Below are 25,519 nucleotides of genomic sequence, written 5' to 3' on the forward strand. Positions count from 1 at the left end.
AATAGTCACCTGTAACAACACACAATGAGAAGTCTGAAAAGAAAACATTGCTTAAGTGTTTAGCAGGGAAGGATGACATCTAACAGGCCTAGTAAAAATGCAGTATTAGTAGTGTTACTGGATGGAGGTTTTAAAATAACAGGCAATTGCCAAGCACACAGCTGAGTGCACATGACGGATTAATGTAACATCACCCAACATGTTGCCTGTAAATTTGACAATGCTCAACACAATTGGATCAGAGCCCTGTCAGTGCTTTGGCAATGTAAAGCCTTTTTACCATGCCATACCATACCATGAACCTAGGGGCCTGTGTAGACCTTAATCTGCCCCTGATGGTGTCCCATGAGATTTTTATATAGCATTAGTAGATAAGAAGATAAGAAAAATAAGAAGTGGATTTTTTTAGACCTAGTATGTTTGATAAATTAACATATAACATTAAATTAATCAAACTATCAACGCTGAAATGAGTCGGCAGCAGTCATGTGGTACAAGTAAGAGCACTGTAAGTTGTTCATGTTCATTATTATTTTAATGTTATGTGCTTAGAGATATGCCGTCTCTTATGACACTGCTGAATCTGCTCTGGCTGTGTGCGACCTGCGCGTTCACTTTAATGTGTTTAATAGTGGAAACTGAAAAACGTGAGTAAAACAAACGATTATCAGTTTAAACTAAAGGTTGGACTCAGTATAGTGTTCCATACAACTTACCAAATATCCAGTGATCCATGGATATTGACATGGAGCCAGGAATCGTGTTTCCTGACATTTGGATGTGCCTGATTTCGATGCAGGGGAAATACATTAAGCAAATTTGCCTGTGAACGCTTTATTTAAATACAATATAGGTAGGTCTAAATCCGGATCACTTATATCAATGTTATATATATCATCAGATCATCCACCGCTAAAACTTAAAAACATCCAATTATGCAGAATATATAATGGTAAATATTTAATTGATGAGTTGATACAATATATAGAGTATGATTTTACCCCTAAATTCAGCATATTGACACAAAATGATAACTGCAAATCCACCTTTCGCTGCCTGGAGTCCAGTTTATATAGTTATATAGTATTGTTTTTCAACGGCTCTGGCTAGTGCTATGCTAGCCACAACGAAATTGTTAACCCTACCTTTAATATTCAATTCATTAGAACAAAAATGTTATATTAATTATTAACTTTAATTAACACAAGTGTAATATTCAATTGTGTCCCACATTTTACATTCCTATTAAGTTACCGCATTATTTTCCCCCAATATTTTTTTTAAACATTCCTTACAATTGTGACGACACAGAAGTAACATCATGTAGAAATTTGAACCAATGATAGAGAATGCAGGAAGTAAATAATTTAATTCAATATATATATATTATATATATATATATATATATATATATATATATATATATATATATATATATATATATATATATATATATATGTATATAATTTTATTTTTTTTACAATTTTTACACAAATTGTAATTTTGACTGTATTTATCAAAGTCATATTAACCAAGTTACTGTACAAAAAATATATTTTTCTTTAATGAATAATAACGTTACGCTTAGTTATAACTGTAAAATAGCAAACTGGTCCCAAACTAGCTAAAGTTAGCCCTTGAGAGAAAGCTTAATTTACTCTTTAAAAAACTCAACACCTGCTTTCACTGACCATTTGTTGAAAACTAACGTTAGCTCTAACGTTACGTTTTTTGAGTTATAGGCCATGTTTTATACACTGAATTAAGTGGCAATGACATCAGCTTCAAAAGTAAGTTTATTCCGTTCATCACTCACCTGAAAGTAAATTGCGTTGTTGGTTAAGTATTACGAATGTGACCATACATATGGTTTAATCATATATGTGTAAGTAGTAACAGAAGTTCAAACATTCGTGCATTTCAGTTTTTGGCCTGTGATCCAGTAGCAATTGCGTCCTTGTTGCTTTGGAAACGGGATCTTTTCGGGACGGCACACCAGAAGGAACAATTGCTAACGTTTGTACGATTTGTACTGTAGGTTTAGGCGATTTTCAATCATTTGTGATTATAGTCAGTGTACAGTGAAGAAAAAAAAACAAAAACAAAAAAAAAACCTTCCTGATACGACACTGTAGATTTGTGGGATTGTTTGTGTCTCCGGCTTATTCCAAATATTTTTTTATGTCTATAATAACAATTCACGTTGTTAAAGTCTAATATGAAGAAGAATAACTGAGGAGTTGACTGATTGATCATTCTTGGATACATCCGTATTATTTGTCGCGCAGCAGATCTGTAGCCTCTGATTTTACACAAACGGCCCAAACTAACACAAACTTATTGGAAACCGTAGAGTTGGAAAACAGTATTAATCTTCTATGCAATAGTGCCCTCTGGTGGTAAAACTGCAGTCAGTCAGTCAGTCAGTCAAGTCAATGCACATTGAAATTAAGTTATAAAGAACAATAATAAATGAAAGCAAAAAGAAAACATGAATAGTAAGAAAACGTCAAAGATTAACAGGCTATTTTTTGTAAAATAATATATAAAACATGGAATTTGGCTGGTTAGGTTATTGTATTTCTATATCTTAATCTAAACTCACTGAAAAACCTTTATAAAATGGGATACATTTAGACAATCCACATTTGTGAAAAAAAATTATACATGTTAGCATGTTGTCAATACTTTTATCATTATTCACAATAACAAACGCCGTCTTTCATAAAGTTATACAAAAGAGATATTACATTTTTCCAATTTTTTAGTACAATTTGACAACCATAAAACAAATGACATATTCTATGACTCTTCTGGCGTTTCACGTAAAAAACAAAAGCACATTTCTTCAGCACAAAATGTATTTAATCCTATTTGAACGTTACAAATGCTGAATGGTGTTTTAGCAACAAAACGTCTGCGAGTCCACGCCCACATAGGTTTTCCGCCAATGAGTCTCAGCCGAACACACTGAGCTATCCAATAATCAAAGCTTTATCTACATATGCGTCCTCTTGGACACGCCTTTAATCGCCATCGACCAATCAGTCTATTGCTTTAGTCAGTCAATCAACTCTCCCCGCCCAGTTTTTCTGACGGAACGGAAGCCGACATGGGCCAAACCAGCCCATCCGGATAACATAGACAAACTTGGCAGCGAGCGGATGAACTGGTTGGATCTTTGTTCTTCACAGCTAGACTATCAACCTCTTTATATATTTTTGTGTATTGTCACTCATATGTACCACATTTATATCAAGATATAAAATAAGTTACTCCTTCTTTGGGCACGCAGCTTCAGCACAGGCAGATACTTTTTGGGCTAGCATATTTTCCTAGTGTTTTTAGTTCATTCTTCCCCCCACCGACGAGGTTTTATTGGACCAAGATAGGCGGCGCGGGCACCAAGATGTCGAACCGGATGGTGTGCAGAGAAGCGAGCCACGCCGGCAGCTGGTACACGGCCTCAGGTAGAGCCAGAGCGACAGCGGCCCGGGCCTGAGGTCCGGTGTCCTGCTTAACACCAATGTATGTGTATGTCTGGCGGTGTCTCAAAACCTGGTGGGCTGCCTACCTAGACAGCGTAACTGGGATGTTCAGCACGCTCATATGATAGCCAAAAATGCTGCCTACATAGGCAGCTCACTACGTTTTCTGACACAGCCTGTGCGATCAGCTGGGAATTATTAAATAGCCGAGATTAAAATGGTTTAATGACCACAGAGCGCGTTTCTTTACATTTATACCTTTTTTCCTTTTTTCCCTGAGCTGACATCCTTTTAAAAAACGAACTGGCTTTGTTTTAAATGCAAACTAAAACATGTCAGCTTAATTTAGTTAAAATATACTATAAAATTCTGCATCCCAATTATTCTAATTCTGTTAACAAAAGTGCGGCATTTACTTTGCCTTAGCATTTAAATGGCCATTTCATGAATTAGTTTATATGTTAGAAATCATTTTGAGTAATTATTTCTTTTTTTCAGGGAGTAAACTAAAACCACTTGCATTTAAATTCATGGGCCAATATTTAAATCGACCAGACTCTTGTGTTTCTCTCGTATTTGCCTGTTGTGTATTTTTGTGTCTCTATTGTGTGTAGCTTCTCTGTGTATATCAGCAGCTGAGAACAAAAACAGGCCAGCAGTTAGCGGGTTAGCTTATAGCCTGTGTGTGTGTGTGTGTGTGTGTGTGTGAATCTCCTCTAATACACACCAACTACACGAACTAACACCACAGATTAATATAGCATCCACACTAACTTTACCCAGCCCTACTTTGCCGGATCAGTAAATCCAGATAGATAAACTGCCGCGACGGCTGGATTGACCCTGCTAACGGCTAAAGCTATTTGATGAAGTTCATATAACAGCTGTACATGACAGCTATGTTTTTATGGAAAATCAAACCCTATGTTTCATTAATACTGATGTCAGGTAATACTGTTTATTGTTATATCGGTCAGCATTTAGTTGCTCAGTTCCATTCCAGCAAATACAGTGAGCACAGTCAGCACATGAAAGTCTTTAGATGGCCGATGGTGTTTTTTCTCTCTCTCATGCAGTAACAAAGGATGCATGACAAAAGCCCAGTGCTACACACACACACACACACACACACACACACACACACACACACACACACACACACACACACACACACACACACACACACACACACACACACACACACACACACACACACACACACACACACACACACACACACACACACACACACACACACACACACACACACACACACACACACACACACACACACACACACACACACACACACACACACACACACACACACACACACACACACACACACACACACACACACACACACACACACACACACACACACACACACACACACACACACACACACACACACACACACACACACACACACACACACACACACACACACACACACACACACACACACACACACACACACACACACACACACACACACACACACACACACACACACACACACACACACACACACACACACACACACACACACACACACACACACACACACACACACACACACACACACACACACACACACACACACACACACACACACACACACACACACACACACACACACACACACACACACACACACACACACACACACACACACAAGATCACATATATTTATACTGTACAGAAGACGGCTGGCCTTTACATTATGACCTGTGTTCTGCAAGCTGCCAACATATTTAGAGATATTGTTTTGTAAAACAACAACAAGTCTTATGCATGTGTATTCTACAAGGTCTATTTCCTGCAAATAATATCTAATGTAAGTTATTTAAAACAGTCTAGTGAGTCCTTATGTTTTGTTGATGGTTTCCCAGATACAGAGGTTTACTGTGGCACACACGACCATAAACATCCTTAGATTATTATGTCTTCGGTTACAGATTTTAGATCATAACTGTGCCCGACTGGCCAATAACAGGAAGGTGACAGTTTCAGAATGTACAGACAATGTTGTCAATGAATGAATCTCTCTCTCTCTCTCTCTCTCTCTCTCTCTCTCTCTCTCTCTCTCTCTCTCTCTCTCTCTCTCTCTCTCTCTCTCTCTCTCTCTCTCTCTCTCTCTCTCTCTCTCTCTCTCTCTCTCCCCCTCTCCCTCTCCCTCTCCCTCTCCCTCTCCCTCTCTCTCTCCCTCTCTGCTGGGTAGTAACTGATTACATTTAATCTAGGTTACACAATTAGATTTCAAAAATAGTACTTGGAAAAAGTACTTGAAATTAGATTATATTACTTTTTAAAATACTCACAATCAGCCTACAGTTGCTTTTTTTTATTGATTACATATTCACATAATGGCAGTAAATCATTCATAATTTAGTGATTCTCCCCAATTCTTCTATTTCATGTTTTACATTTTTTTATATAAAAAAAGCATATCGCTTATATACATTCAAAAAGTCTCCTAGTTTTGTGAAATTACACACACAGACATGGCAAATTGAAAGGCCACAAAGCATTTGACTGCTGGATTTACAGAAATCATTTCACTTTTAAGGAGTTTTCTCAACATTGTAACATTGCATATCGAACTCCTGATGAAAACATGAATTATTATTTGAATTATCACTCAGTAAGTCATTAACACTGTATTACTATGTCTTTGGAAGGCATTTGTCTTTAAAACACCTTTTTATTGTAATTTTCATTATTTTTAAATTATTTTAATTTGACATTTTTTATGATTTATAAAACCTGACATAATGTTTAATGCACTTTATGTTGAAAAAAAAAATGATAAAGAATATATTTGTCTCTTTGTATTTTTATATCAATATGGTACAATATTATCCTATTCAGTTCAATGTGTTAAACGAGTTAGGTCAAAAGTAATCTGAAAGTAATCAAAAAGTAGTCAGATTATATTACCTAAAATGTACCTAAATCATTACATTGTATAAAAACAGCACTGTAGATATTAGTGTCCTCATCAGCCATTAAAATCCATATCGGTTCAACACTAAAATAAATACATTTGCACTTTCATCTATATACAGATGCGCTTGGGAATATCATTCGTGATAATATTATGATTCATTACAGTTTAGAGATTTGATTAACAACAACTGTTAAAATTTGACCAATTTGGTTGTATTGTTGCTATGCCTTTCACAGAATCAGCTGAAGTTCATCTGTTCACTGGTTCTCATAACTGTTATCTTGTCCTGTCAGACTCTGATACGAATTTCATTAGAATTGGGACAATGGCACTGTCTGAGACTGAAATATTGCTGAAATCAACATTCAGGACAGCAATTTTAGCTATTGATTCATTTTTGTTTGAAGGATTGAAGTAGAGGAGGAATCCACAGGTGAATGCTTTATTATAAAATTGTTTAGCATGTCGTGGTACTGAGGTGATACTATGATGAATGAATATTAAATAATATACATTTTTTACTGCATTGCAGTAATTGGATTTTTTTTTTCTTTTTTTTTTGTATTACGCCAATGGAAATTAGGGATGAAAATATGCTTAATGACAATCAAGCGGATTTTTATACTGCTGTTTTTATTTATTCTTTTTATTTCTACTTGATCAACTTATTCTACACAATATTTGTCATGAATACAATGCATTAAAAAAATCACGATTTTCCTAAATAGGCTTAATTTTCTTAATGCCTTGAAATATTGTGGTCCAATGAAAGCACTCACCGCGCTCTCCCAGCTAATAAGGTGCTAAGATCTACAAGATCTTGAACATTGTCTTGACAGATTTTGTGGGTTTCACCCTTACATTTTATGTTGTAGATTGTAAAGGGAGACTTGTAATACTTCTGTTGATTGAATAAAAATATTTCTACATAGTGAGAATGGTACCGTACAAACTACATCCTTGCTGTCAAATTATGTCTGTATCTCTCATATTTGCTAATAAGGTTTTCTTCTATCTTTGCGTTTAGGATCCCAGCTTAACGCACAACTCGAGGGCTGGTTATCTCAAGCACAATCTACAGTGGGTCCAGCTAGAGCCATAATAGCACCGTATGTGGAGTCAAACCAGACAGACATCTTTTTTGCTTCAGTTTTCGTTGTGTTTTTGCATTCCTAAACAACTGTGTTTTGCAGGCACGCCGGCTACACCTACTGCGGCGCGTGTGCTGCTCACGCCTACAAGCAGGTGGACCCCTCAATCACGTAAGTGTCCCTCCTGTCATCAGAGCTTCCTTAAATTCTCTGGAAGTAGCCGTAATGTTGAGTTTGCCGTGGGGAGAGAGGTAACCGCAGCACTCTCTTATTCATCAGTCGGAGGGTGTTCATTCTCGGCCCCTCTCACCATGTGCCGCTGTCTCGCTGTGCCCTCTCCCCCGCCGAGGTCTACAGAACGCCACTGTATGACCTGAGGATCGACCAGAAGGGTAAGGAATCTCATTTCCTCCCTGCCCAGTCTCAAAACAGAAACCTTGGGAGGATTAAAACGGATTGAATTAGAATGCACAGAAAGGTGTTCACCCAGATTGTTTTTACTTCCGGCTCATTTGCTCTCAAACTGAGCTTTGCAGAAGTGATTGCAACATTTTCAACTTGTAAATGACTATATTTGTTATTACGCAATAGTTTTCTAGCTGTTGTCTTTGACTATAACCATGACGAATGTGCAACATAGAAATATGAGGGATAATCTTTTTATTTCCTGGTGTTCATGTTAATGAGGGTTTGTGTAATTATCATAAAGTACCTGTTCTGTTTGTAACTCATCAATGAAAGCCTATAAGTGAAAACACAAGGGCTTTAAATCCCCCCGTTTCTCTCTCACGCAGTTTACGGTGATCTGTGGAAAACGGGCATGTTTGAGAGGATGAGTCTGCAGACAGACGAAGATGAACACAGCATTGAGATGCACCTGCCTTATACCGCTAAAGCCATGGAGAGGTAACGACCAGACAATGAACATCTTCATCTGGACCGTTAAAGGAACAGTTCATCCAAAACAGAAAATTATGTCATCATTTAGTCACCCTGTATGCATTTCTTTCTTCTGTGGAACACAAAGTCACTGATGTTTCAGTGTGTTGTTTTGAAACCTATTGACTTTAATATATGGATAAAAGCAGTGGAAACATTTTTCAAAATATCTTCTTTTGTGTTCCACTGAAGACAGTCAGTCATATAGGCTTGGAACAACATGAACTATCCCTTGAATACATCAGATTCTGCGAAGATACATTTGAATTTATTTATGTATTTATTTATTGTTTGCCCTACATTTTTTACAGAAGTTGTTTCACTCAGATATACCTAACAATAGGCAAAAAAAAGACAATCGCAACTTCCATTTCATGCTAATTTTAAGTGACTGAATGCCAGCCAGTGGGCGGGACCTATGATGCGATGATTTATAACTATTCACTGTTGTCTTGCTATAGAGGCAGTCATATGCAAATGTATATCGTCTTTGGAGCTTGATTACATAAATTCTTTTTTTTTTTTTATAATGAGGATGATGTTTTAAATTATAAAAAACCTGCAGGATGCTTTAATGGTACAAAGACCTCGTCTTATATGTCAAACGATCAAAGAATATTTGATTTCTCGTGTCATGAACGCTTTACACTTTTTAGTAGTGTATATAACTTGGGTCACATTTTAGATTAGGGTCCAATACTCACTATTAACTAAACCTTTTGCCTCAATAAACTCCTAATTAATGCTTATTAATAGTTAGTAAGGTAGTTGTTAAGTTTAGGTATTGGGTAAGATTAAGAGATGTAGAATATGGTCATGCAGAATAAGGCATTCATTTGTGATTTATAAGTACTAATAAACTGCCAATATCCTAGTAATATGCATGATAATAAGCATAGTGAGAATTGGACCCTAAACTAAAGTGTTACCGTAACTTTTGTCTGGATAAAAATCTAAAATGTAAGTGATTTCTTTGAAGGAACCAAGAATATTAGTGTTACTGGACATATTAACATATTTAACATCATCATCGTTTTTATAAAATTACACAAGTCTCACCCTTTGCTTTTTAACATTGTGTCAATGTTGCGTTCTAGCAAATGCGTGATATTTGATATAGTTTTCTGTGGTTTCCTCAATGTACCTGGTTTTTACATTGGCAAGAATCTATCAAAGTTTCACCTCATCTCTATGCAGAAGCCATGAGCAGCATTATTGACCCATAGTCCCACTCTAACGCTCATTCATCTCTGCCAGATCCACTAATTATGTTGTCAGGATCTGTTTACCTAGTGCTGTGCCTCCTAATTAGTTTGCAGTGATGGATGTTCTGTTATTTTTTAAAACGTTTTTTTTTTTTTTTTTTTTTTTTTTTTTTATTAATGCAGAAGCCACCAGCCACTTCTGTTATGCCATTAAAACATGACAGTATGTGGGCATAGGAACGTTAACATCCCCTCAATTAGTTTGATTAGACATTTGGGTATTTTTTTCCAAGCAGCACAATTAGTTGCTGAGCAACTGTAATATGTAAAAAAAAAAATTCCTCCACATTATACTCTCACCTTAGAAATTTGGGGTACTGAAAACCTTTGCTGAGCTATTTATTTGGCATGGCCACTGTTTTAATGAATGATGCTAATAATTTGAATTTTAATAAACATGCAAATGTCAAATCTCCATCTGGGACTTGACAAATGGGACAAATGATTATCTGCTGTGCTTTGTTTCTCATAAACAGCCATAAAGATGAATTCAGCATCGTTCCTGTGCTGGTGGGAGCTCTGAGTGAATCTAAAGAGCAGGAATATGGCAAGCTGCTAAGCAAATACCTGGCTGACCCCTCCAATCTCTTCATCATCTCCTCTGACTTTTGCCACTGGGGTTTGTGTCCACTCACACTGTCAAAAAACGTCAATAAATTACAGTCAGTAATCTGTGAAGAATTTCCTGTTAGTTGAAATGAGATGTGCTGCTGACATCTTTTCAGCTGTAAATCTACTAGGGTTTGCACCGACTAGTCATTTAGTTCTGGCACAGGTCAGCGCATTGGATCTGTTATTGATTATTCAACTGACTCAACTGACTAGTTCTCGTTTGCGTGTACCAATTTTTGGTAACACTTCAGTTTAGGGTCCAATTCTCACTATTAAAGGGATAGTTCACTTCGTTGAACTATCGTTTTTACCTCTTATACACAGCCACGTCCAAGTGATCTGAGGGCGTGCGCGCATCCTGCTGTGTGACATGTACGCAGACTGGTGCATAGAGATATACAATTGTCGCCTTGTCTACAGCAGTTCATTGGAACGGATGTCTTTAAGGCGACATCTAGTGTATATTTCTATGCACCAGTCTGCGTACATGTCACACACCAGAATGCGCGCGCGCCCTCAGATCACTTGGACGTGGCTGTGTATAAGAGGTAAAAACGATATAAATACTGTTCGTTTTCTCACACAAACCGCTCGTTTCGTGTCTTAGGCCATCAATGTGTACTTGCGATGGGGAATTGTTTAATTTGGACGATGGGGAATTGTTTTAATTTGGACTCTGTGCATGCTCTTTGAGACCGTGACCATAGACCTGCATTATACGACTGACAGACAAGAACGATTTGACCTAAAAATATCAAAATTGAAACTACTGCGGAAAAAAAGACACCTACATCTTGGATGCCCTTGAGGTAAGCTAAAACATACCAAAATGTTATTTCAAAGTGAACTATCCCTTTAACTAGTTGGTTATTAGCATGCATATTACTAGGATATTGGCTGTTTATTAGTACTTATAAAGCACATTAATGCCTTATCCTCCATGACCAGATTCTACATCCCTTAATCCTACACAATACCTAAACTCAACAACTACCTTCCTAACTATTAATAAGCGGTAATTAGGAGTTTGAGGCAAAAGTCATAGTTAATATGTAGTTAATAGTGAGAATTAGACCCTAATCTAAAGTGTGACCCAATATTGTTTGTGAAAAACACACCAATTTTGTTGTATGCAACATGCATGTAACAGTAACATGTGCATATTTATGCATATAATACGAAAAGCAGCACTTAAAACAAACTTTATACAATTGTCAACTATTACATATAATGTATTTATTAATTTAAAAATGTGTATATATATATATATATATATATATATATATATATATATATATATATATATATATATATATTACAGTAATCCTAAAAGTGGAGAGTGAAGTCATGATATTAGTTTGGTATAGCAAACCGCCCTAAATCAAGTGTCGCTCAAATTAATGATAACAAAAGCAGTATGTAATCTGTTGAGGAAGGTACAGTATGCAAGCTTTCATTTCTCACTCACCTCGGGAGCACAGACTCTCATTCTCCGTCAATGTGCTGGACTTGCCAGAAACACAAGCTGCCTGCTTCCTACATAGACTTGGCAGCATCCAAACGGAAATAAACCTTGTAACTTAAGTGAGTGTTTTGAAATGCTCTACATAGGTAGGAATTCGTACAAATATTCCAGATGGAGATTTTTTTGGTGCCTCCTTTGGTTAAATGATTCATTTGAACTCTTTTCGTCTATTCTGCAGGTCAACGTTTCCGTTACACCTACTACGATGAAAGTCAAGGGGAGATCTACAGATCTATCGAGCACCTTGACAAAATGGTAAACCTATGCCCTTTCCTTTTGGTACCCCACTTAAACGTACAGTATGGAATTTTTCGCCGCTAGGGGTCGCTAACCTCTTTACAATAACAAAGGCGTAGCCGATTTAATAATGTTTATGGATGAGTAAATACATCAATGTTTTTATCATGACTGTGATATGAAGCAGTTCGGGATTGCTAAGAGACAGCTATCAGCTCCACACGCGACGTGAGTCCCGCGGATATAAAAGGAATATGGACATGCAAGTGCAGAATTACAACTCACAGGTCAATTTATTAGACAAATTAAACTTGTGAGGTAACGCAGCGCTGTTTCACTTGGTCTAACATTACACTATCACACTAAACTGCATTTGAAATGAATGTGTTAGTTTGTCTGTATGAGACTAGCAGTAAGCTAGATTCTAACATTAGAATAACATACAGATCATATTCTATAATTTTTTTATTGTTGAACTATATAACATTGATTAGTTTTATGTACATGTGCTCACCTGTTTAATAAAGTACATGTAGGAGTGGTCAAAGTCTCGGACGTGGAGCTCACGGCATCTCGAAAACGCCACGCTGATATTGATTCTCGTTTTAGTTCTCCTTTTTTATCCAAAGTCTGCTTGCCATGGTCCATAATGTTTGAACGAAACAACAACAGCGTGCAGATAGACATTACGAACTACACAGTTGTCCACGTCTGTCGCCTTGGTTACTATCAAAGGGCTCTGGTTACTATGGCAGTACGAGCGGAAACCAGGGACAACGCGGATATGACGCCATTGACGGCGACAAAACGGAAATAAAGAAACGGGACGTGTCTTCGAATTAAATTACAAATTTCTCCTGGTTTGAAAGTTGTTGGAAGCAGTCGGGATAATGTAAGTACACAACTAAAAAAAATATATAACATAGATATAGTGATTTTTGCTATTTTTAAAGCAAAAAAGTTACATATTGTGCCTTTAATGTCTGACATATGAGGTTTACATGCAAGTGGCCTATTCTGCTTTGGGATACACAATGTGCTAATCCTATTGCTGGTACCAGAAAATTGTTCTCCAAGCTACAGAGTCATTGTTATGGTTACTTTGGCATTGAAGTCTGTGATTCAAAGACTGACTTTAATACTTTCCAGCCATGACAGTGTGTCAAATAGCAGATGTTCTTAGCAACCCAAACCTCATTAAAGGCCTGCCAACTGGGCAAAGTACTTTTGCCTCGGTAGGGTCATGTCCTATACAAAGATCTCGTTTGATCTGGAGCTCCTTTGAGGAAATATCCATTAATTACTTTTAATTAAAATTCATCTTGCTTTTTGAAAGTTGAATATTTTCTATCATGATTTTGTGTTGTACAATTAAACAACAGCAAATGTCTAATTCAGAAATAAAATCACATTATTAATCTCAGTAATGAGAATGTTTTGTTGATGTCAGTAAAATATATCCATATTCATTTCTTTTTTTAGGGAATGGGAATTATAGAACAATTGGACCCCATCTCCTTTAGCAATTATTTGAAGAAATATCATAATACTATTTGTGGTCGCCATCCCATCGGCGTTCTTCTTAATGTAAGTACCTAATGAATGATTCATATGAATTTCCCCAGGGACATTTTATTTAGCAAACCATTGATGACTCAATAAAGCAGAAGCAGGATAACGTGAATAATGGCTAGTCCGTAAGCATGGTAATTAGTCTAGCACTTAACAGTCGCAGAGCTTTTATTAATGTCTTTTTCCCCCTCCAACTAATGTCTTGTCAGCTTTCTAGTCTTTCATCATGAAGCTTTTAAGATTACCGTTAACTCTCCAATGATTCTCCTCGCTCCACCAGGCCGTGGCGGAACTGAAAAAGAACGGCATAGACATGAACTTCTCTTTCCTAAACTATGCGCAGTCGAGCCAGTGCCGAAGCTGGTCCGACAGCTCAGTGAGTTACGCTGCTGGAGCTCTCATCGTTCATTGAGGTGAACTCTCCAAGGAGCCACGGAGCCTCCTAGAAGACCCCATCCCTTCCCACCTGCCCTGTTCCTGACCACCTATCCCCATCCCTTCCCACCTCTTCTTATAGGAAGGACATGCAAAGCTTGTCCCAGATGGGAATCCTCACACACACACACCCCGAATCCAGATGTAACGTTAGATACTAACCTCCTCTTCCTACAGCTTTCCCTGTACCCTGTTTTCCACGTGAGGCAACCCGGATGATGCTATAGCTTGAAGTTCAGCCGCAGTTTTTTTGGGTGTTGCAAGGTCAGATGTTTGGTTGGTTTTGTTGTTGTTGTTTGTTGGGGGTCTTAATGAGGCAGAATCGGCTTTTGACCCTCCCTCCGAGGACTTTAGGTATCCAACGTGTAATTTAAAAGCAAGACACACTTAAAGTTTAAATAAAGTAAAAGAAATAAAACCATCGACATTTCACTCTTTTTGCAAGTCTGATAAATGACATCTCACCAAATGATAAATAATTTGAAAAAGGAAGTTGACAAGACTGCAACATGCCCATGTACACCCTGAGAATTGCATTGGTCCTGTTGTAGTTTTTAAAGGGCTACACAATACCCACTAACCCTCCACTGTACTGGTTATACCAAAAAAAAAAAAAAGTTTTTCTTTCATTTAATCTTTATTGTAGTCAAATTAAAGTCTTTTTTTTTCTGATTCTTATATTTTGTTCTGTTTATTTTTCCTTTGTGATTTACCATTATTTAGTTTTCTAGTTTTACTGTGTTTGATATATAATCTCAAACTGTGTGGAAACATTTAGTAGTATATGAAGTATACAGAAGTGCAGTACATTTTTGATTTAATGCTGGTTCAGTTTCAGACTGCCTCAAAGTAGCCATGCTTTCCCATCAACCCTGAAGCTTTTAAATGCTATTTTTGGGGTTATTCTTAAACAGTTTTATTATCTCATGCAAGTTAGCAGCCATGTTTAACAGCTGACTAGTAGTTAGTGATGCACACCCGTACAAGGAACTGCCAGAAGGGAATTTTCTGAACGGCGTAGGCATTTTGTCTTGCTTTCCTCTTTAACGCGTCTACTCCAGGCCTCCCAAAGAGCACAATGCAGCAAGATTTTTCCTGGGTAACCATCGGAAGGAAAACCGCAAGGCTCGTGTACATCCCCACCAAGGTTTGAATGTCTCAAACCGGATCCTCAAAACAGACAAAGCATGTCATACCATACAGATGTGCCTTGGGTCAGTGTTAAACATGATTTTTTTTTTTTTTTTTTTTTGTCCTTCACCTGTACTTGATTTAATCAGTTGTCACTGTTTTTAAAGTAGGGGAAGAGAATCATTAGCTTCACCCATCACAACTCCTGTTCTTGTACTGTTTAAATTTTTTATGTTAGTGCCGTTTATTATTATTCTAACTATTATTGTGGGGAAAATAACAGTTCACACGTTGTCAAATCTATGTCAAAAATGAATCAAAGTGCTCCTTAGCGGAGTCATTTTTGAATCTCAGGTTACATTTAAGCATTACAGAATTCTCGCCAGAAATGACAAGGGTCATGGCTGATGTTGCAAAGAAACAATAAAGTGTAATGACAAAAGTTACTATGCTGTGGTGTTTCTTTTACTCGTCTTAGTGTTTGTGATTCCTTTTAGTGTTTGTGACATGTTTACGAGCAGTTTGTTATTGAAGTGAGAGCTGGGCAAGATTCATTTAACCCTCTGGGCTTCTTCGCCCGAAAACGGGCGAAAACTTGAACGTTTCGAATTGTTTAATTTTTTTGCTTCATCGGATGGGGGTGAAACTTAATTATCGATTTTTCTTTTATGCCTAAAATCATTAGGATATTAAGTAAAGATGAAGATATTTTGTAAATTTCCTACCGTAAATATATAAAACATTTATTTTTGTGAGTGGATGCAGCACAATCGCGAACATAAATGGACAACTTTAAAGGCGATTTTCTCAATGTTTAGATTTGTTTGCATCCTCAGATACCAGATTTTCAAATAGTTGTATCTCGGCCAAATATTGTCATATCCTAACAAACCATACATCAATGGAAAGCTTATGTATACATCTTAATTTAAAAAAATTGACCCATGTGACTGGTTTTGTGGTCCAGTGTCACATATATTATAACATGAGTTATGTGCTTCTCTCCCAAGATGTAGTCTCTCTGTCTTTCCTTTCTAATCGAAAGTTAGCAGAATCTTGGGTGTGTGAGTTTAAACCACATTCTACTCTGAAGTAAGTGAAATAATAAAGGATTTATTAAGTAAAGCAATCCTTAACATGTTTCACAGTCATTATGAGCATATGAACAGTACATCTGCTATGGCTACCATTTGAATTTTGCATTCGTTGGTAAATGTAACCATGTTTAACTACTCTTGACACTTGCAGAACATAATGACATTACTGCTGTTCAAAAGTGTGGAGTCGGTACGAATTTTTTTAATATTTTTTTTTAAAGAAATGTATACTTTTATTCATCAAGGACATACTAAATTGATCTAAAGTAAAGACATTTATAAAATTAAGAAAGATATTTAGTTTCAAATATGTTCTTTGGAACATTCTATTCATCAAAGAACCATTAAGGAAAAACACAAGTTTCCATATAATGCAGCAAATCAGCATATTAGAATGATTTCTGAAGGATCATGTGACACTGAAGACTGGAGTAACGATGCTGAAAGTTCAGCTTTGCATTGCAATCAGGAATAAGGTACATTATAACATACATTATTACAGTTTCTACAGTATTGTCGATTCAAAAGTTTTTAATATTTGTATGGTAGTGTCAAGCTTTAAATTAATAAAAGTGGACTCGCATGAAAAACCTTTTCCTTAATTGCTTTTGCAGACTAACTTTTATATTGAAAACAGACCTGCCTTGCAAGCCAGCCTCGTGTGATCGTCACATTATTGTGGATTTATTTTAAATGGGAAGAGCACACGCAGTATAGTGCATCTGCATGGCAGACCAGTTTAACTTTTAATTCTGTGTGCCATGCAGCTAAATTCCTGTGGGACGAGAACTTCCTGTTAATTTTATTTTTTCTTTAGATAGATATTGTTTAATACCATTAAACAATCCCAGGTTCTTAGTCAAGGAGATTTTGACTGAGGCAGGAACTGAGGAAATTAAAACAAATCAAGAAAATCTGAATCTGCCTGTGATGTGTTAATTCTCTGTCACAGACAAAAGTACAAAGAAAATATGTTCAAAGTTTTCACTGACCACTGAATTGTATTATGTAAAAATAAACAAATTTTGATGTTGATGGCTGCAAAAAAGTTGGGACAGTTTGGGAATCTGTCTGTTGCAATATTGCCAGTGGAATATTTGCCCAATATCGCCAGATACAAGACAGCTGCTCAACAGTCCGTGGACGTCGTCTGATTCTCCTTTTCATGATGGGTCATACACAGGGCCGTTTGAAGGAATTTGGGGGCCCTTTTGATCTGACTCAGCATGATGTGTCACTGACATTATTGGCATGTGCCAGTGTTTTTTTTTTTTTTTTTTTTTTTTTTTAATTGAATTGCTAAGAACATACAAAATCAATGCCAGGGGTAAATACAATTGCGAGTACAGCTACAAATTATATATTCAGGAGAATATTATGCAAATGACACAGTGAGACAGTTTTAAGGGCTTTGGAATTGCTGGATGTACTGAGAGTGTCCAGGTAGGATTTAAGTTCCTTATAGAAAATAAAAAAGTAGGGCTTAGCATCCTGAAATTTACATTTGTGTAAAAAGAATTTTGCTAGAAAAATAAAGAGGTTTATCAAAAAATATTGGTCCTTTACATCTTTATCAAAGTTGTGTTGACCAAATAAAACATCTTTGTATAACAAAGAGAAGCTCTGTGATGAAAATGTGCGAACAAAGATAGAAAAATCCTTCCAGAACAGACTTGTATATGTGCATTCCCAGAAGAGATGAGAAATGGATTCGTGTTCAGCACCACAAAAAGAACATAAAGTGTCAATATCAGGAAACATCTTTTTTAAGTAAAGCTTCACAGGATAAAAAAGATGAAGTAATTTGTAAGACACATCCTTAACCTTATTGGTTATTAAATATTTAGATGACAAAGTCCACACTTTCTTCCATGGAATATTGACAAATTGACCATTCCAGTACGACACAATGTATGGGAGAGAAACAATCTCATTTTGAAATAGCTGTCTAATTTTTTTGTTCCGACTACAAGAGTTAGATAAAAAACAAATATTTCCAATCATTGTATCAAAAGGATGAGCAACTGATAAAGAAATCTGGGATCTAGCTGAATCTCTGAGAAGAGTTATTGCTCCATAAGGGATGGCATCCATTACAATAGCAAACTCTCGTGGAGTGACAGGTATATTGTACTTGTTCAAAAACTCTGAATATGAATACAGGTATCCATCAGAATTGATTAATTGAGAAACCAAAATAAAATTATTTTTAACCCAGTTTGGGAAAAACAATGACTTATTTTTATAGATAATATCACAATTATTCCAAATAAAGTACCGGTGAGGACTAAAATTGTGTTTATAAATTAGGTGCCAGGCCAAAAGCGCTTGTTTATGAAAATTTGACAATTTAAGGGGCAATTTGGTGATATTATAATTACATAACAATAGGAAAGGGAGACCACCCACCTTAGAGAAAACAAGACTAGGAAGAGTATTCCAGAATGAATCAGGGTTAGTTAAATACTGTTTTAACCAATTTATCTTGAAAGTGTTATTTAAAGAAGTAAAATCTAGAAAGTTTAGACCACCACATTCATAATTATTAATAACCACAGACTTTTTAATATAATGCCTCTTATGCTTCCACAGAAAATCAAATAGCATTCTATCAATATCTGCACATGCAGCTTTATCCACATATAAGGAGAGAGCAGGGTAAGTCATTCTTGAGATACCCTCAGCTTTAGCAATAAGAGTTCGTCCTCTCAGAGATAAATCTCTCTGTAACCATGAATTGAATTTCCTTTTAGCTTTCTCAACAACTGGGTTAAAGTTCAGTCTGCATCTGACTTTGTCATCCTTACATATGGATATACCCAGATAGGTCACCTGTGACTTAACTGGAATACCATAAAGAGAAAGAGAAGGACAGGTTTTAATAGCTAACAACTCACATTTATTAAGATTTAAGTTTAAACCGGAAGCTTTGGAGAAAAATTGAATGTGTTGGATTGCAATCGGAATCTGTAATTCGTTTTTTAAGAACAGGGTAGTGTCGTCAGCTAGCTGACTAATAAGAATATGTTTGTTGGCAATAGTAATACCTTGCAGATGAGTACTCAGAAGAAAGGAAGAAAGAAGTTGTGCAGCCACAAGAAATAAATAAGGGGATACAGGGCAGCCCTGACGAACTCCTCTTGACAATTGAAATCTAGGCGAGGTACCTGATTTAAGGTTGATGGAACAGTTGGCATTATTATAAAGAGTTCTTATAAACTTGCAGAATGGATCACCAAACCCAAGCTTTTGGAGAGCTAGAAAAATAAACTCGTGTTCAAGAGAGTCAAAAGCTTTGTAAAAATCTACAAAAAGAATAAGACTGTCATCATCAACTAATTCGCTATAGTCTAATAAATCTAGAACAAGTCGGATATTGTTTGCTATATGTCTTTTTGGCATAAATCCTGATTGAGTCTCATCAATAACTGAACTCAGAACACACTTAAGTCTTTTGGCCAAAGCCCAAGCTAATATTTTATAATCATTATTAAGAAGACAGATGGGTCGCCAATTATCTATCAATGTTGTATCTTTTTTAGGTTTAGGTATCAGAGTTAAAAGCCCTTGAGTTAAGCTAGAAGGCAAAGTTTCTGACTGAATACTCTCCAAAAACATATTTAGCAGGAACGGTGCCAATTCTTTAGCAAAGCTTTTATAAAACTCGGCCGTTAGGCCATCGGTTCCAGGAGATTTGTTATTTTTAAGGCCCTCAATCCCCTCAATTACTTCAGTGATTGTTATAGTTTTATCACAGGCAAGCTGCTCATCTTTAGATATAAATTTAACCTCCTTTAATGACTGAAAAAAAAGGGAGGCTGAGTCGTTACAGTAATTAGATGTATATAGTTTTGAATAGAAGTTACTACAAAAAGATGCAATATCCTTAGAATTATCAGTCAACATGCCATTGATTTGCAGAGAACTAATAGAAAGATTCCTAGAGTTGTGTTTTTCCATTCTAAAAAAATAAGCAGAGCTCTGTTCACCTTGTTCTAGCCAATTCCTCCTTGAACGAACATAAGAGCCTTCAGCTTTGTATTTATAAATATTGTCTAATTTAGATTGGAGCTCTGCAAGTTCTGATAAATCAGTTTCGGATAAGCTTACCTGAATTTTGCTCTGAAGTGTTATAATCTTTGATGTGACCTTCTCTTCTTCATACCTTCTCTGTTTTGCCAAATTGCTGCTAAAATGTCTAATACATATTCCTACTTCATATTTTAACAAATCCCAATTTAAGCTAAATTTATTTTCAGAAGAAGCTTTCACCCAGTAATATCGAATCAGAAAGGAAATTCTTTTTTTCAGATCATCATGCTTAAGTACAGATGAATTCATTTTCCAATAAGAGGCTCTGGAATTTATATTTGAGTGTCCTGTGGATAGAGGAGTAGAAAGAAGAATAGTGTGGTGATCCGTTAAAGGAGAGGGAAGAATACTAACCGAAACATTATAATCTTTGAAAGAGTATGGTACAAGCCAATAATCTAAACGAGAAAGTCTTGAGCGATTCTTGTTACCCCATGTATAAGATTTAGTATTTGGGAACTTCTCCCTCCAAATATCAACTAAATCCAACTTCTCCATGAACATTTTCAATTTTAAATTAGGAGAAGTAGACTGCCTAGGAGGAAATCTATCAAGATTATTATCAGGAGTGATGTTAAAATCTCCACCAATACAAATTACAGCATCAGGAAATTTATTAGACCATAATAAAATTTTGTCTCCTATCTCATCAAGTAACAAGTCATTTTCTCTAGAGGTATTATACCCATAAATGTTTACCAATAAAACAAATATATTATTAATACAAATGACCAAAATAAGAAAGTGTCCCATAGGATCTATATAACTCTGTAACACTGAACCTGCAAAATGTTTTTTCACTATCATAACACCAGCAGAATGTTCTGAACCATGGGCCATCCAAACCTCATTGCCCCATTGGCTTTTCCAAAAAGAAATGTCATTGGAAACAGAGTGAGACTCCTGGAAAAAACAAAAGTCAGTTTTAAAAGATTTAGCATACAAAAACAATGCTTTGCGCTTTACATTGTCACGCAACCCCCTGGCATTGAGAGAAACAATTGAAATAGACATTTAAAAGAACAGAACAAGAGAAATAACAAAAATACCAGTAGTAGAACCCTCAAGGGAAAAAAAGTGCATCAATAGGCAGCTGACTAATAGTGTCGGGTAAATCTTCGGCATGAACTCAGTCAATCAAGTTAGTGAGCTTTCTTAAAATGAAATCTGTTACACCCACTAAAAATAAACTGGTTAACCTTAAGGTGGATGAATTTCAGATCCATCAACAAAGGCACGACCCCCAATGAAGTGAGCTTTCTTTCCCTCCTTTCGAGCCTTATCTACAGCAGGCCAAAGCAGCTGTCTTCTTTCTCGATCAGTCGCGATGAGATCCTCAGTGAAGCGAAGTTGATTGGCACGAACAAACTCCGACGTCCTCGCTGCCTTCCACACACCGTCTCTCGTAACTCGCGAAGAAAATTGAATGATGATCGATCGCGGTCGTGAACTATTCTGGATCCTCCTTCCAATGCGGTGAACTGTGTCGATTTTGTCTGCTAGGCTGCTTCTTCCCTCAGGGAAAGTGGCTTCACAGATACGGATGGATTCCGCTCTTACATCCTCTCTTTCCTTCTCGGTAACACCGTGTAAGCGTAGATTCCAGCGACGGGAGTATCTTTCCAAGTCAGTGAGACGTTGTTCACAAAATCCCATCTTCTTCTCTTCAGTGTTCAATCTTTTCTCAACGTGACTGACTTGGCCTTTGATGTCATTTAGTTCAGCACATACGAAGTCCACTGTTTTTTTTTAAACCTTCAATTTTTAGGGCATTTTCACTCACCATTTTCTCTAAGGTGTCAGAGCGAGTGTTAATCAAGGTGGAGAGCGTCGAAACAACAGAGGAGATATCATCATCTGTTTTGCCCTTCTTGGATGGAGGTTTAGCTGGGCTGTCTGGAAGTGGTGTTTTAGCCCCAGGCAAAGTTTCTTCCATAGACACATAGTTGTGAAAGTCCGTCTTGTCAGATTGCCGCGAAACACGCGACATATCTTTCCTTTTGTCAGCGGATGACTTCATATTTCGAATGTCAGAGAAAGCAGAAATCTAGATGTGGGTGATTTTGCGTAAAAGTAACTTTAAGGAGTGATATTTATGCCGTTATTAAAGATTGTCAGCAGAGCTCGGCAAAAGTTGTGTTAGCAGGATGCCATCTTGGACCAGCCTCGGCATGTGCCAGTGGTGGATAGTGGCATGTGTCACTGACTGACATCGCGACACACTGACACTGACATGACACCTGACTGGCACCGAGTCGCGGAACGTCACCGTGTTGCGACACCTCCAGTAGTGACTGACAGATTAATAGAACACCTATACTGACGTAATTGTGGCACAAAATCCTAAATAAATAGCCTAATTTTGTGATATTTAAAATATCAATTAAATTAATTAAAGTGCATTCATTTTTTTCCAAACGTGTTATTTGTGTCACGTCTGTATTTGATTGGTATGTGCCACTGAATGTTTTGTAATACCAGTGCTACTTTATGTTGTTTATCGCGCAAAGTCACAAACTGCCCATTCTAGGAAAGACACGAAATAAATCTATCATGGGTCACTACGAATAACGTATTAATAGTCGCGTCCGTTAGGCTACTGTAAACCTTTATTTTTGCGTGATGCTGCACATACCAATCAAATACAGACGTGACACAAATAACACGTTTGAAAAAAAAAACACTGGAGGTGTCGCAACACGGTGACATGTTCCGCGACTCGGTGTCAGTCAGGTGACATGTCAGTGTCAGTGTGTCGCGATGTCAGTGACACATGCCACGTGACACATGCCACTATCCACCACTGGCACATGCCAATGAAGACCGGATGTGCCAATACACATAGTGACATGTGCCATTGGCTTCTGTGCGTCAGATGCCATGTCACTTAATGTCACGCCTCTCTTTTATTCTTAACCAGTTGTTGTCTTGGGGCCCCAGGCCAGCTCGGGGCCCCAAGCAATTGCTTGGTTTGCTTGCCTTGTCGCGACGGGCCTGGTCATACATTTTCAATAAGAGGCCGATCTGGACTGCAGGCAGCCAGTCAGGCACATCCGGTGTAGCGTGAGAAACCATTAGCATGTGCACAATGAGGCCTGGCATTGTCTTGCTTCCCAGAAGAGATGTCATCTTGATGCAATCTTAATGGTTTCTCATGCAATGACATCTGAGGGCTCAAAGGTCACACACATTAAACAGAGGTTTCTTGCCTTTCCCTACACAGACTGAGATTTATTTTATTATGTTAGATGCTGTACCTAAATACTTTGCAGTCTTGCATTGAGAAATGTGATTTTTGTATTGTTTGACAATTCGCTCATGTATTGGCACAAAGTGGTGAGCCATAACCCATCTTTGCTTGCAAAGACTAAGATTCTCCTTTTATACCCAATCACGATATACCCTCACCTATTCACCTGCTAATTGGACTGTTTCAAAAGAATTTACCTTGGATTATGCTGTAATCTTTTCACTTCATGCATCTGTCCAAACTTTTTTGGAGTGTGTTGCAGCCATTAAATTCAAAATTGGTTTATATTTACAAAATACATTGGAAATATATATTTTTTGTACTTTTGTCAGTTAAGTAAAGGTTCAAGAGAATTAACAAATCACAGATTCATGATTTTACTGTATTTTACAAATGTCCCAACTTTTCTGTGGCTATAAATTGTTGGCAAACTAGCATGAAAGATGTCTTTACCATGGTGGTAGTTATGGGTAAAGATAACACTGTAAAAAAAAAGATTAAAAAAACACAGTAAAAACCTGTTAATTGGTTAAAAGTAAGTTCCCAAAAAATATATATTTATTTTTAATATACATTCTCAGAAGTCCTTGTGTGACACTTCACATTTTTGGTGTTCAATTTTATTAATTATGTTTCTTCTTAGTTTCTTGTTTTTAGTTATGTACATTAGGGTTTTATGGTACATCTTATGTTTTTAAATGAATTATTGTATTGTCATGTGTGTTACCATGATGGTGTTTAGCATTTGTGTGCATGACACTTTCTATTTATTAGTATTTACCTCGGCTTGGTGGAAAAGCTATTTGTGATTTATTTGTGATTAAACGATTCATCACGTGTCTTTCACTTTACCACACCAGTGTTATTATGGTGGATGTCAGGAAAAAAATACAAAACAGATTTAAGTAGCAACATGGCTTTGCTAATTTAGCGGAAAATTGCTATTGGATTTACTAGTTTAAAATGTATTTTAAACCATTTTTTAAGTTTTAAACTGTAAATGTACAGGTTGTTCTGTATGTTTACATTTTCACTGTATTTTGACTGAATTATTATGGCAACCACAGCAGCCAGTTTTTATTTTCTGTAAAAAGATATTTATACGGATTACTTAAAAAAAAAAGTAAAAGCTTTAAAGGCAAACATCTATATAGTCTGGTGTGTTATGCAATGTCATTCACCTGTACCTTCACAGCTCACATAATTGTGGTTTTCACTTTTTGCACTGGTTTAGAGTTCAAATTCAAATATTTTTTTCCCATTTTCTCTGACCCTTCTTTGAAATAGGATTTGTGAGGTTACGGTGGTTCCCACTAATTCCCAGCTGTTTAGCAGTGTCGACATATCAAATCTCCTGAGCCGTTTCAGGTCGCGCTGAACGCATTAGGGTAAGGACAATGTTGTTGAGAATTAGTTTGGACACAGGTGTCAGCTGTGGTGACCGCAAGTTTCTCCTCCAGAAATGACTTCAGTGTTGATCTCCAGCTTACATCATGCTCTCAAAAACAAAATTAAGAATTTGTTCTAAGTTAATTGGGTGAATCTGCAGTCAAAAAAATTAACTAGGAAGGTTGTGCACTTTACATATATTTATATTTAGTTTACTTATAATAATTGTGTTTGTTGACTTGAAATTTTTTTTTCTATTAAGGTCCACGTAATTATGTCTCAACTTAACAGTACAAAATCCTAACGTGTTGTCTAAACACAAACCATTTATGTTAAGTTAAAAATTCTTACATCCAGAGGGTGGCAGTATAGTGTGACACCAACTGCCATTTTGCCCTAACTTAATTTGATTGTGTTCAATCTGCTTAATATGTAAAATTTAA

At 36.7% G+C, this 25,519-nt stretch overlaps 1 protein-coding gene across 1 annotated transcript; it reads left to right on the forward strand.

Moving 5' to 3' along the window:
* Positions 1-3,114: 3,114 nt before the first annotated feature.
* Positions 3,115-14,795, forward strand: memo1 (mediator of cell motility 1). The gene is made up of 9 exons (XM_081350972.1): positions 3,115-3,470; positions 7,469-7,550; positions 7,635-7,703; positions 7,812-7,924; positions 8,327-8,438; positions 10,213-10,355; positions 12,052-12,128; positions 13,593-13,697; positions 13,963-14,795. Exons 1-9 carry the CDS (start codon positions 3,410-3,412, stop codon positions 14,092-14,094), a joined length of 894 nt encoding a protein of 297 aa, XP_081207098.1. The 5' UTR covers positions 3,115-3,409; the 3' UTR covers positions 14,095-14,795.
* Positions 14,796-25,519: the final 10,724 nt, after the last annotated feature.

This window comes from Scardinius erythrophthalmus (assembly GCF_964197995.2).
Source record: "Scardinius erythrophthalmus genome assembly, chromosome: 21".
In the NCBI taxonomy this organism is placed as follows: domain Eukaryota; kingdom Metazoa; phylum Chordata; class Actinopteri; order Cypriniformes; family Leuciscidae; genus Scardinius; species Scardinius erythrophthalmus.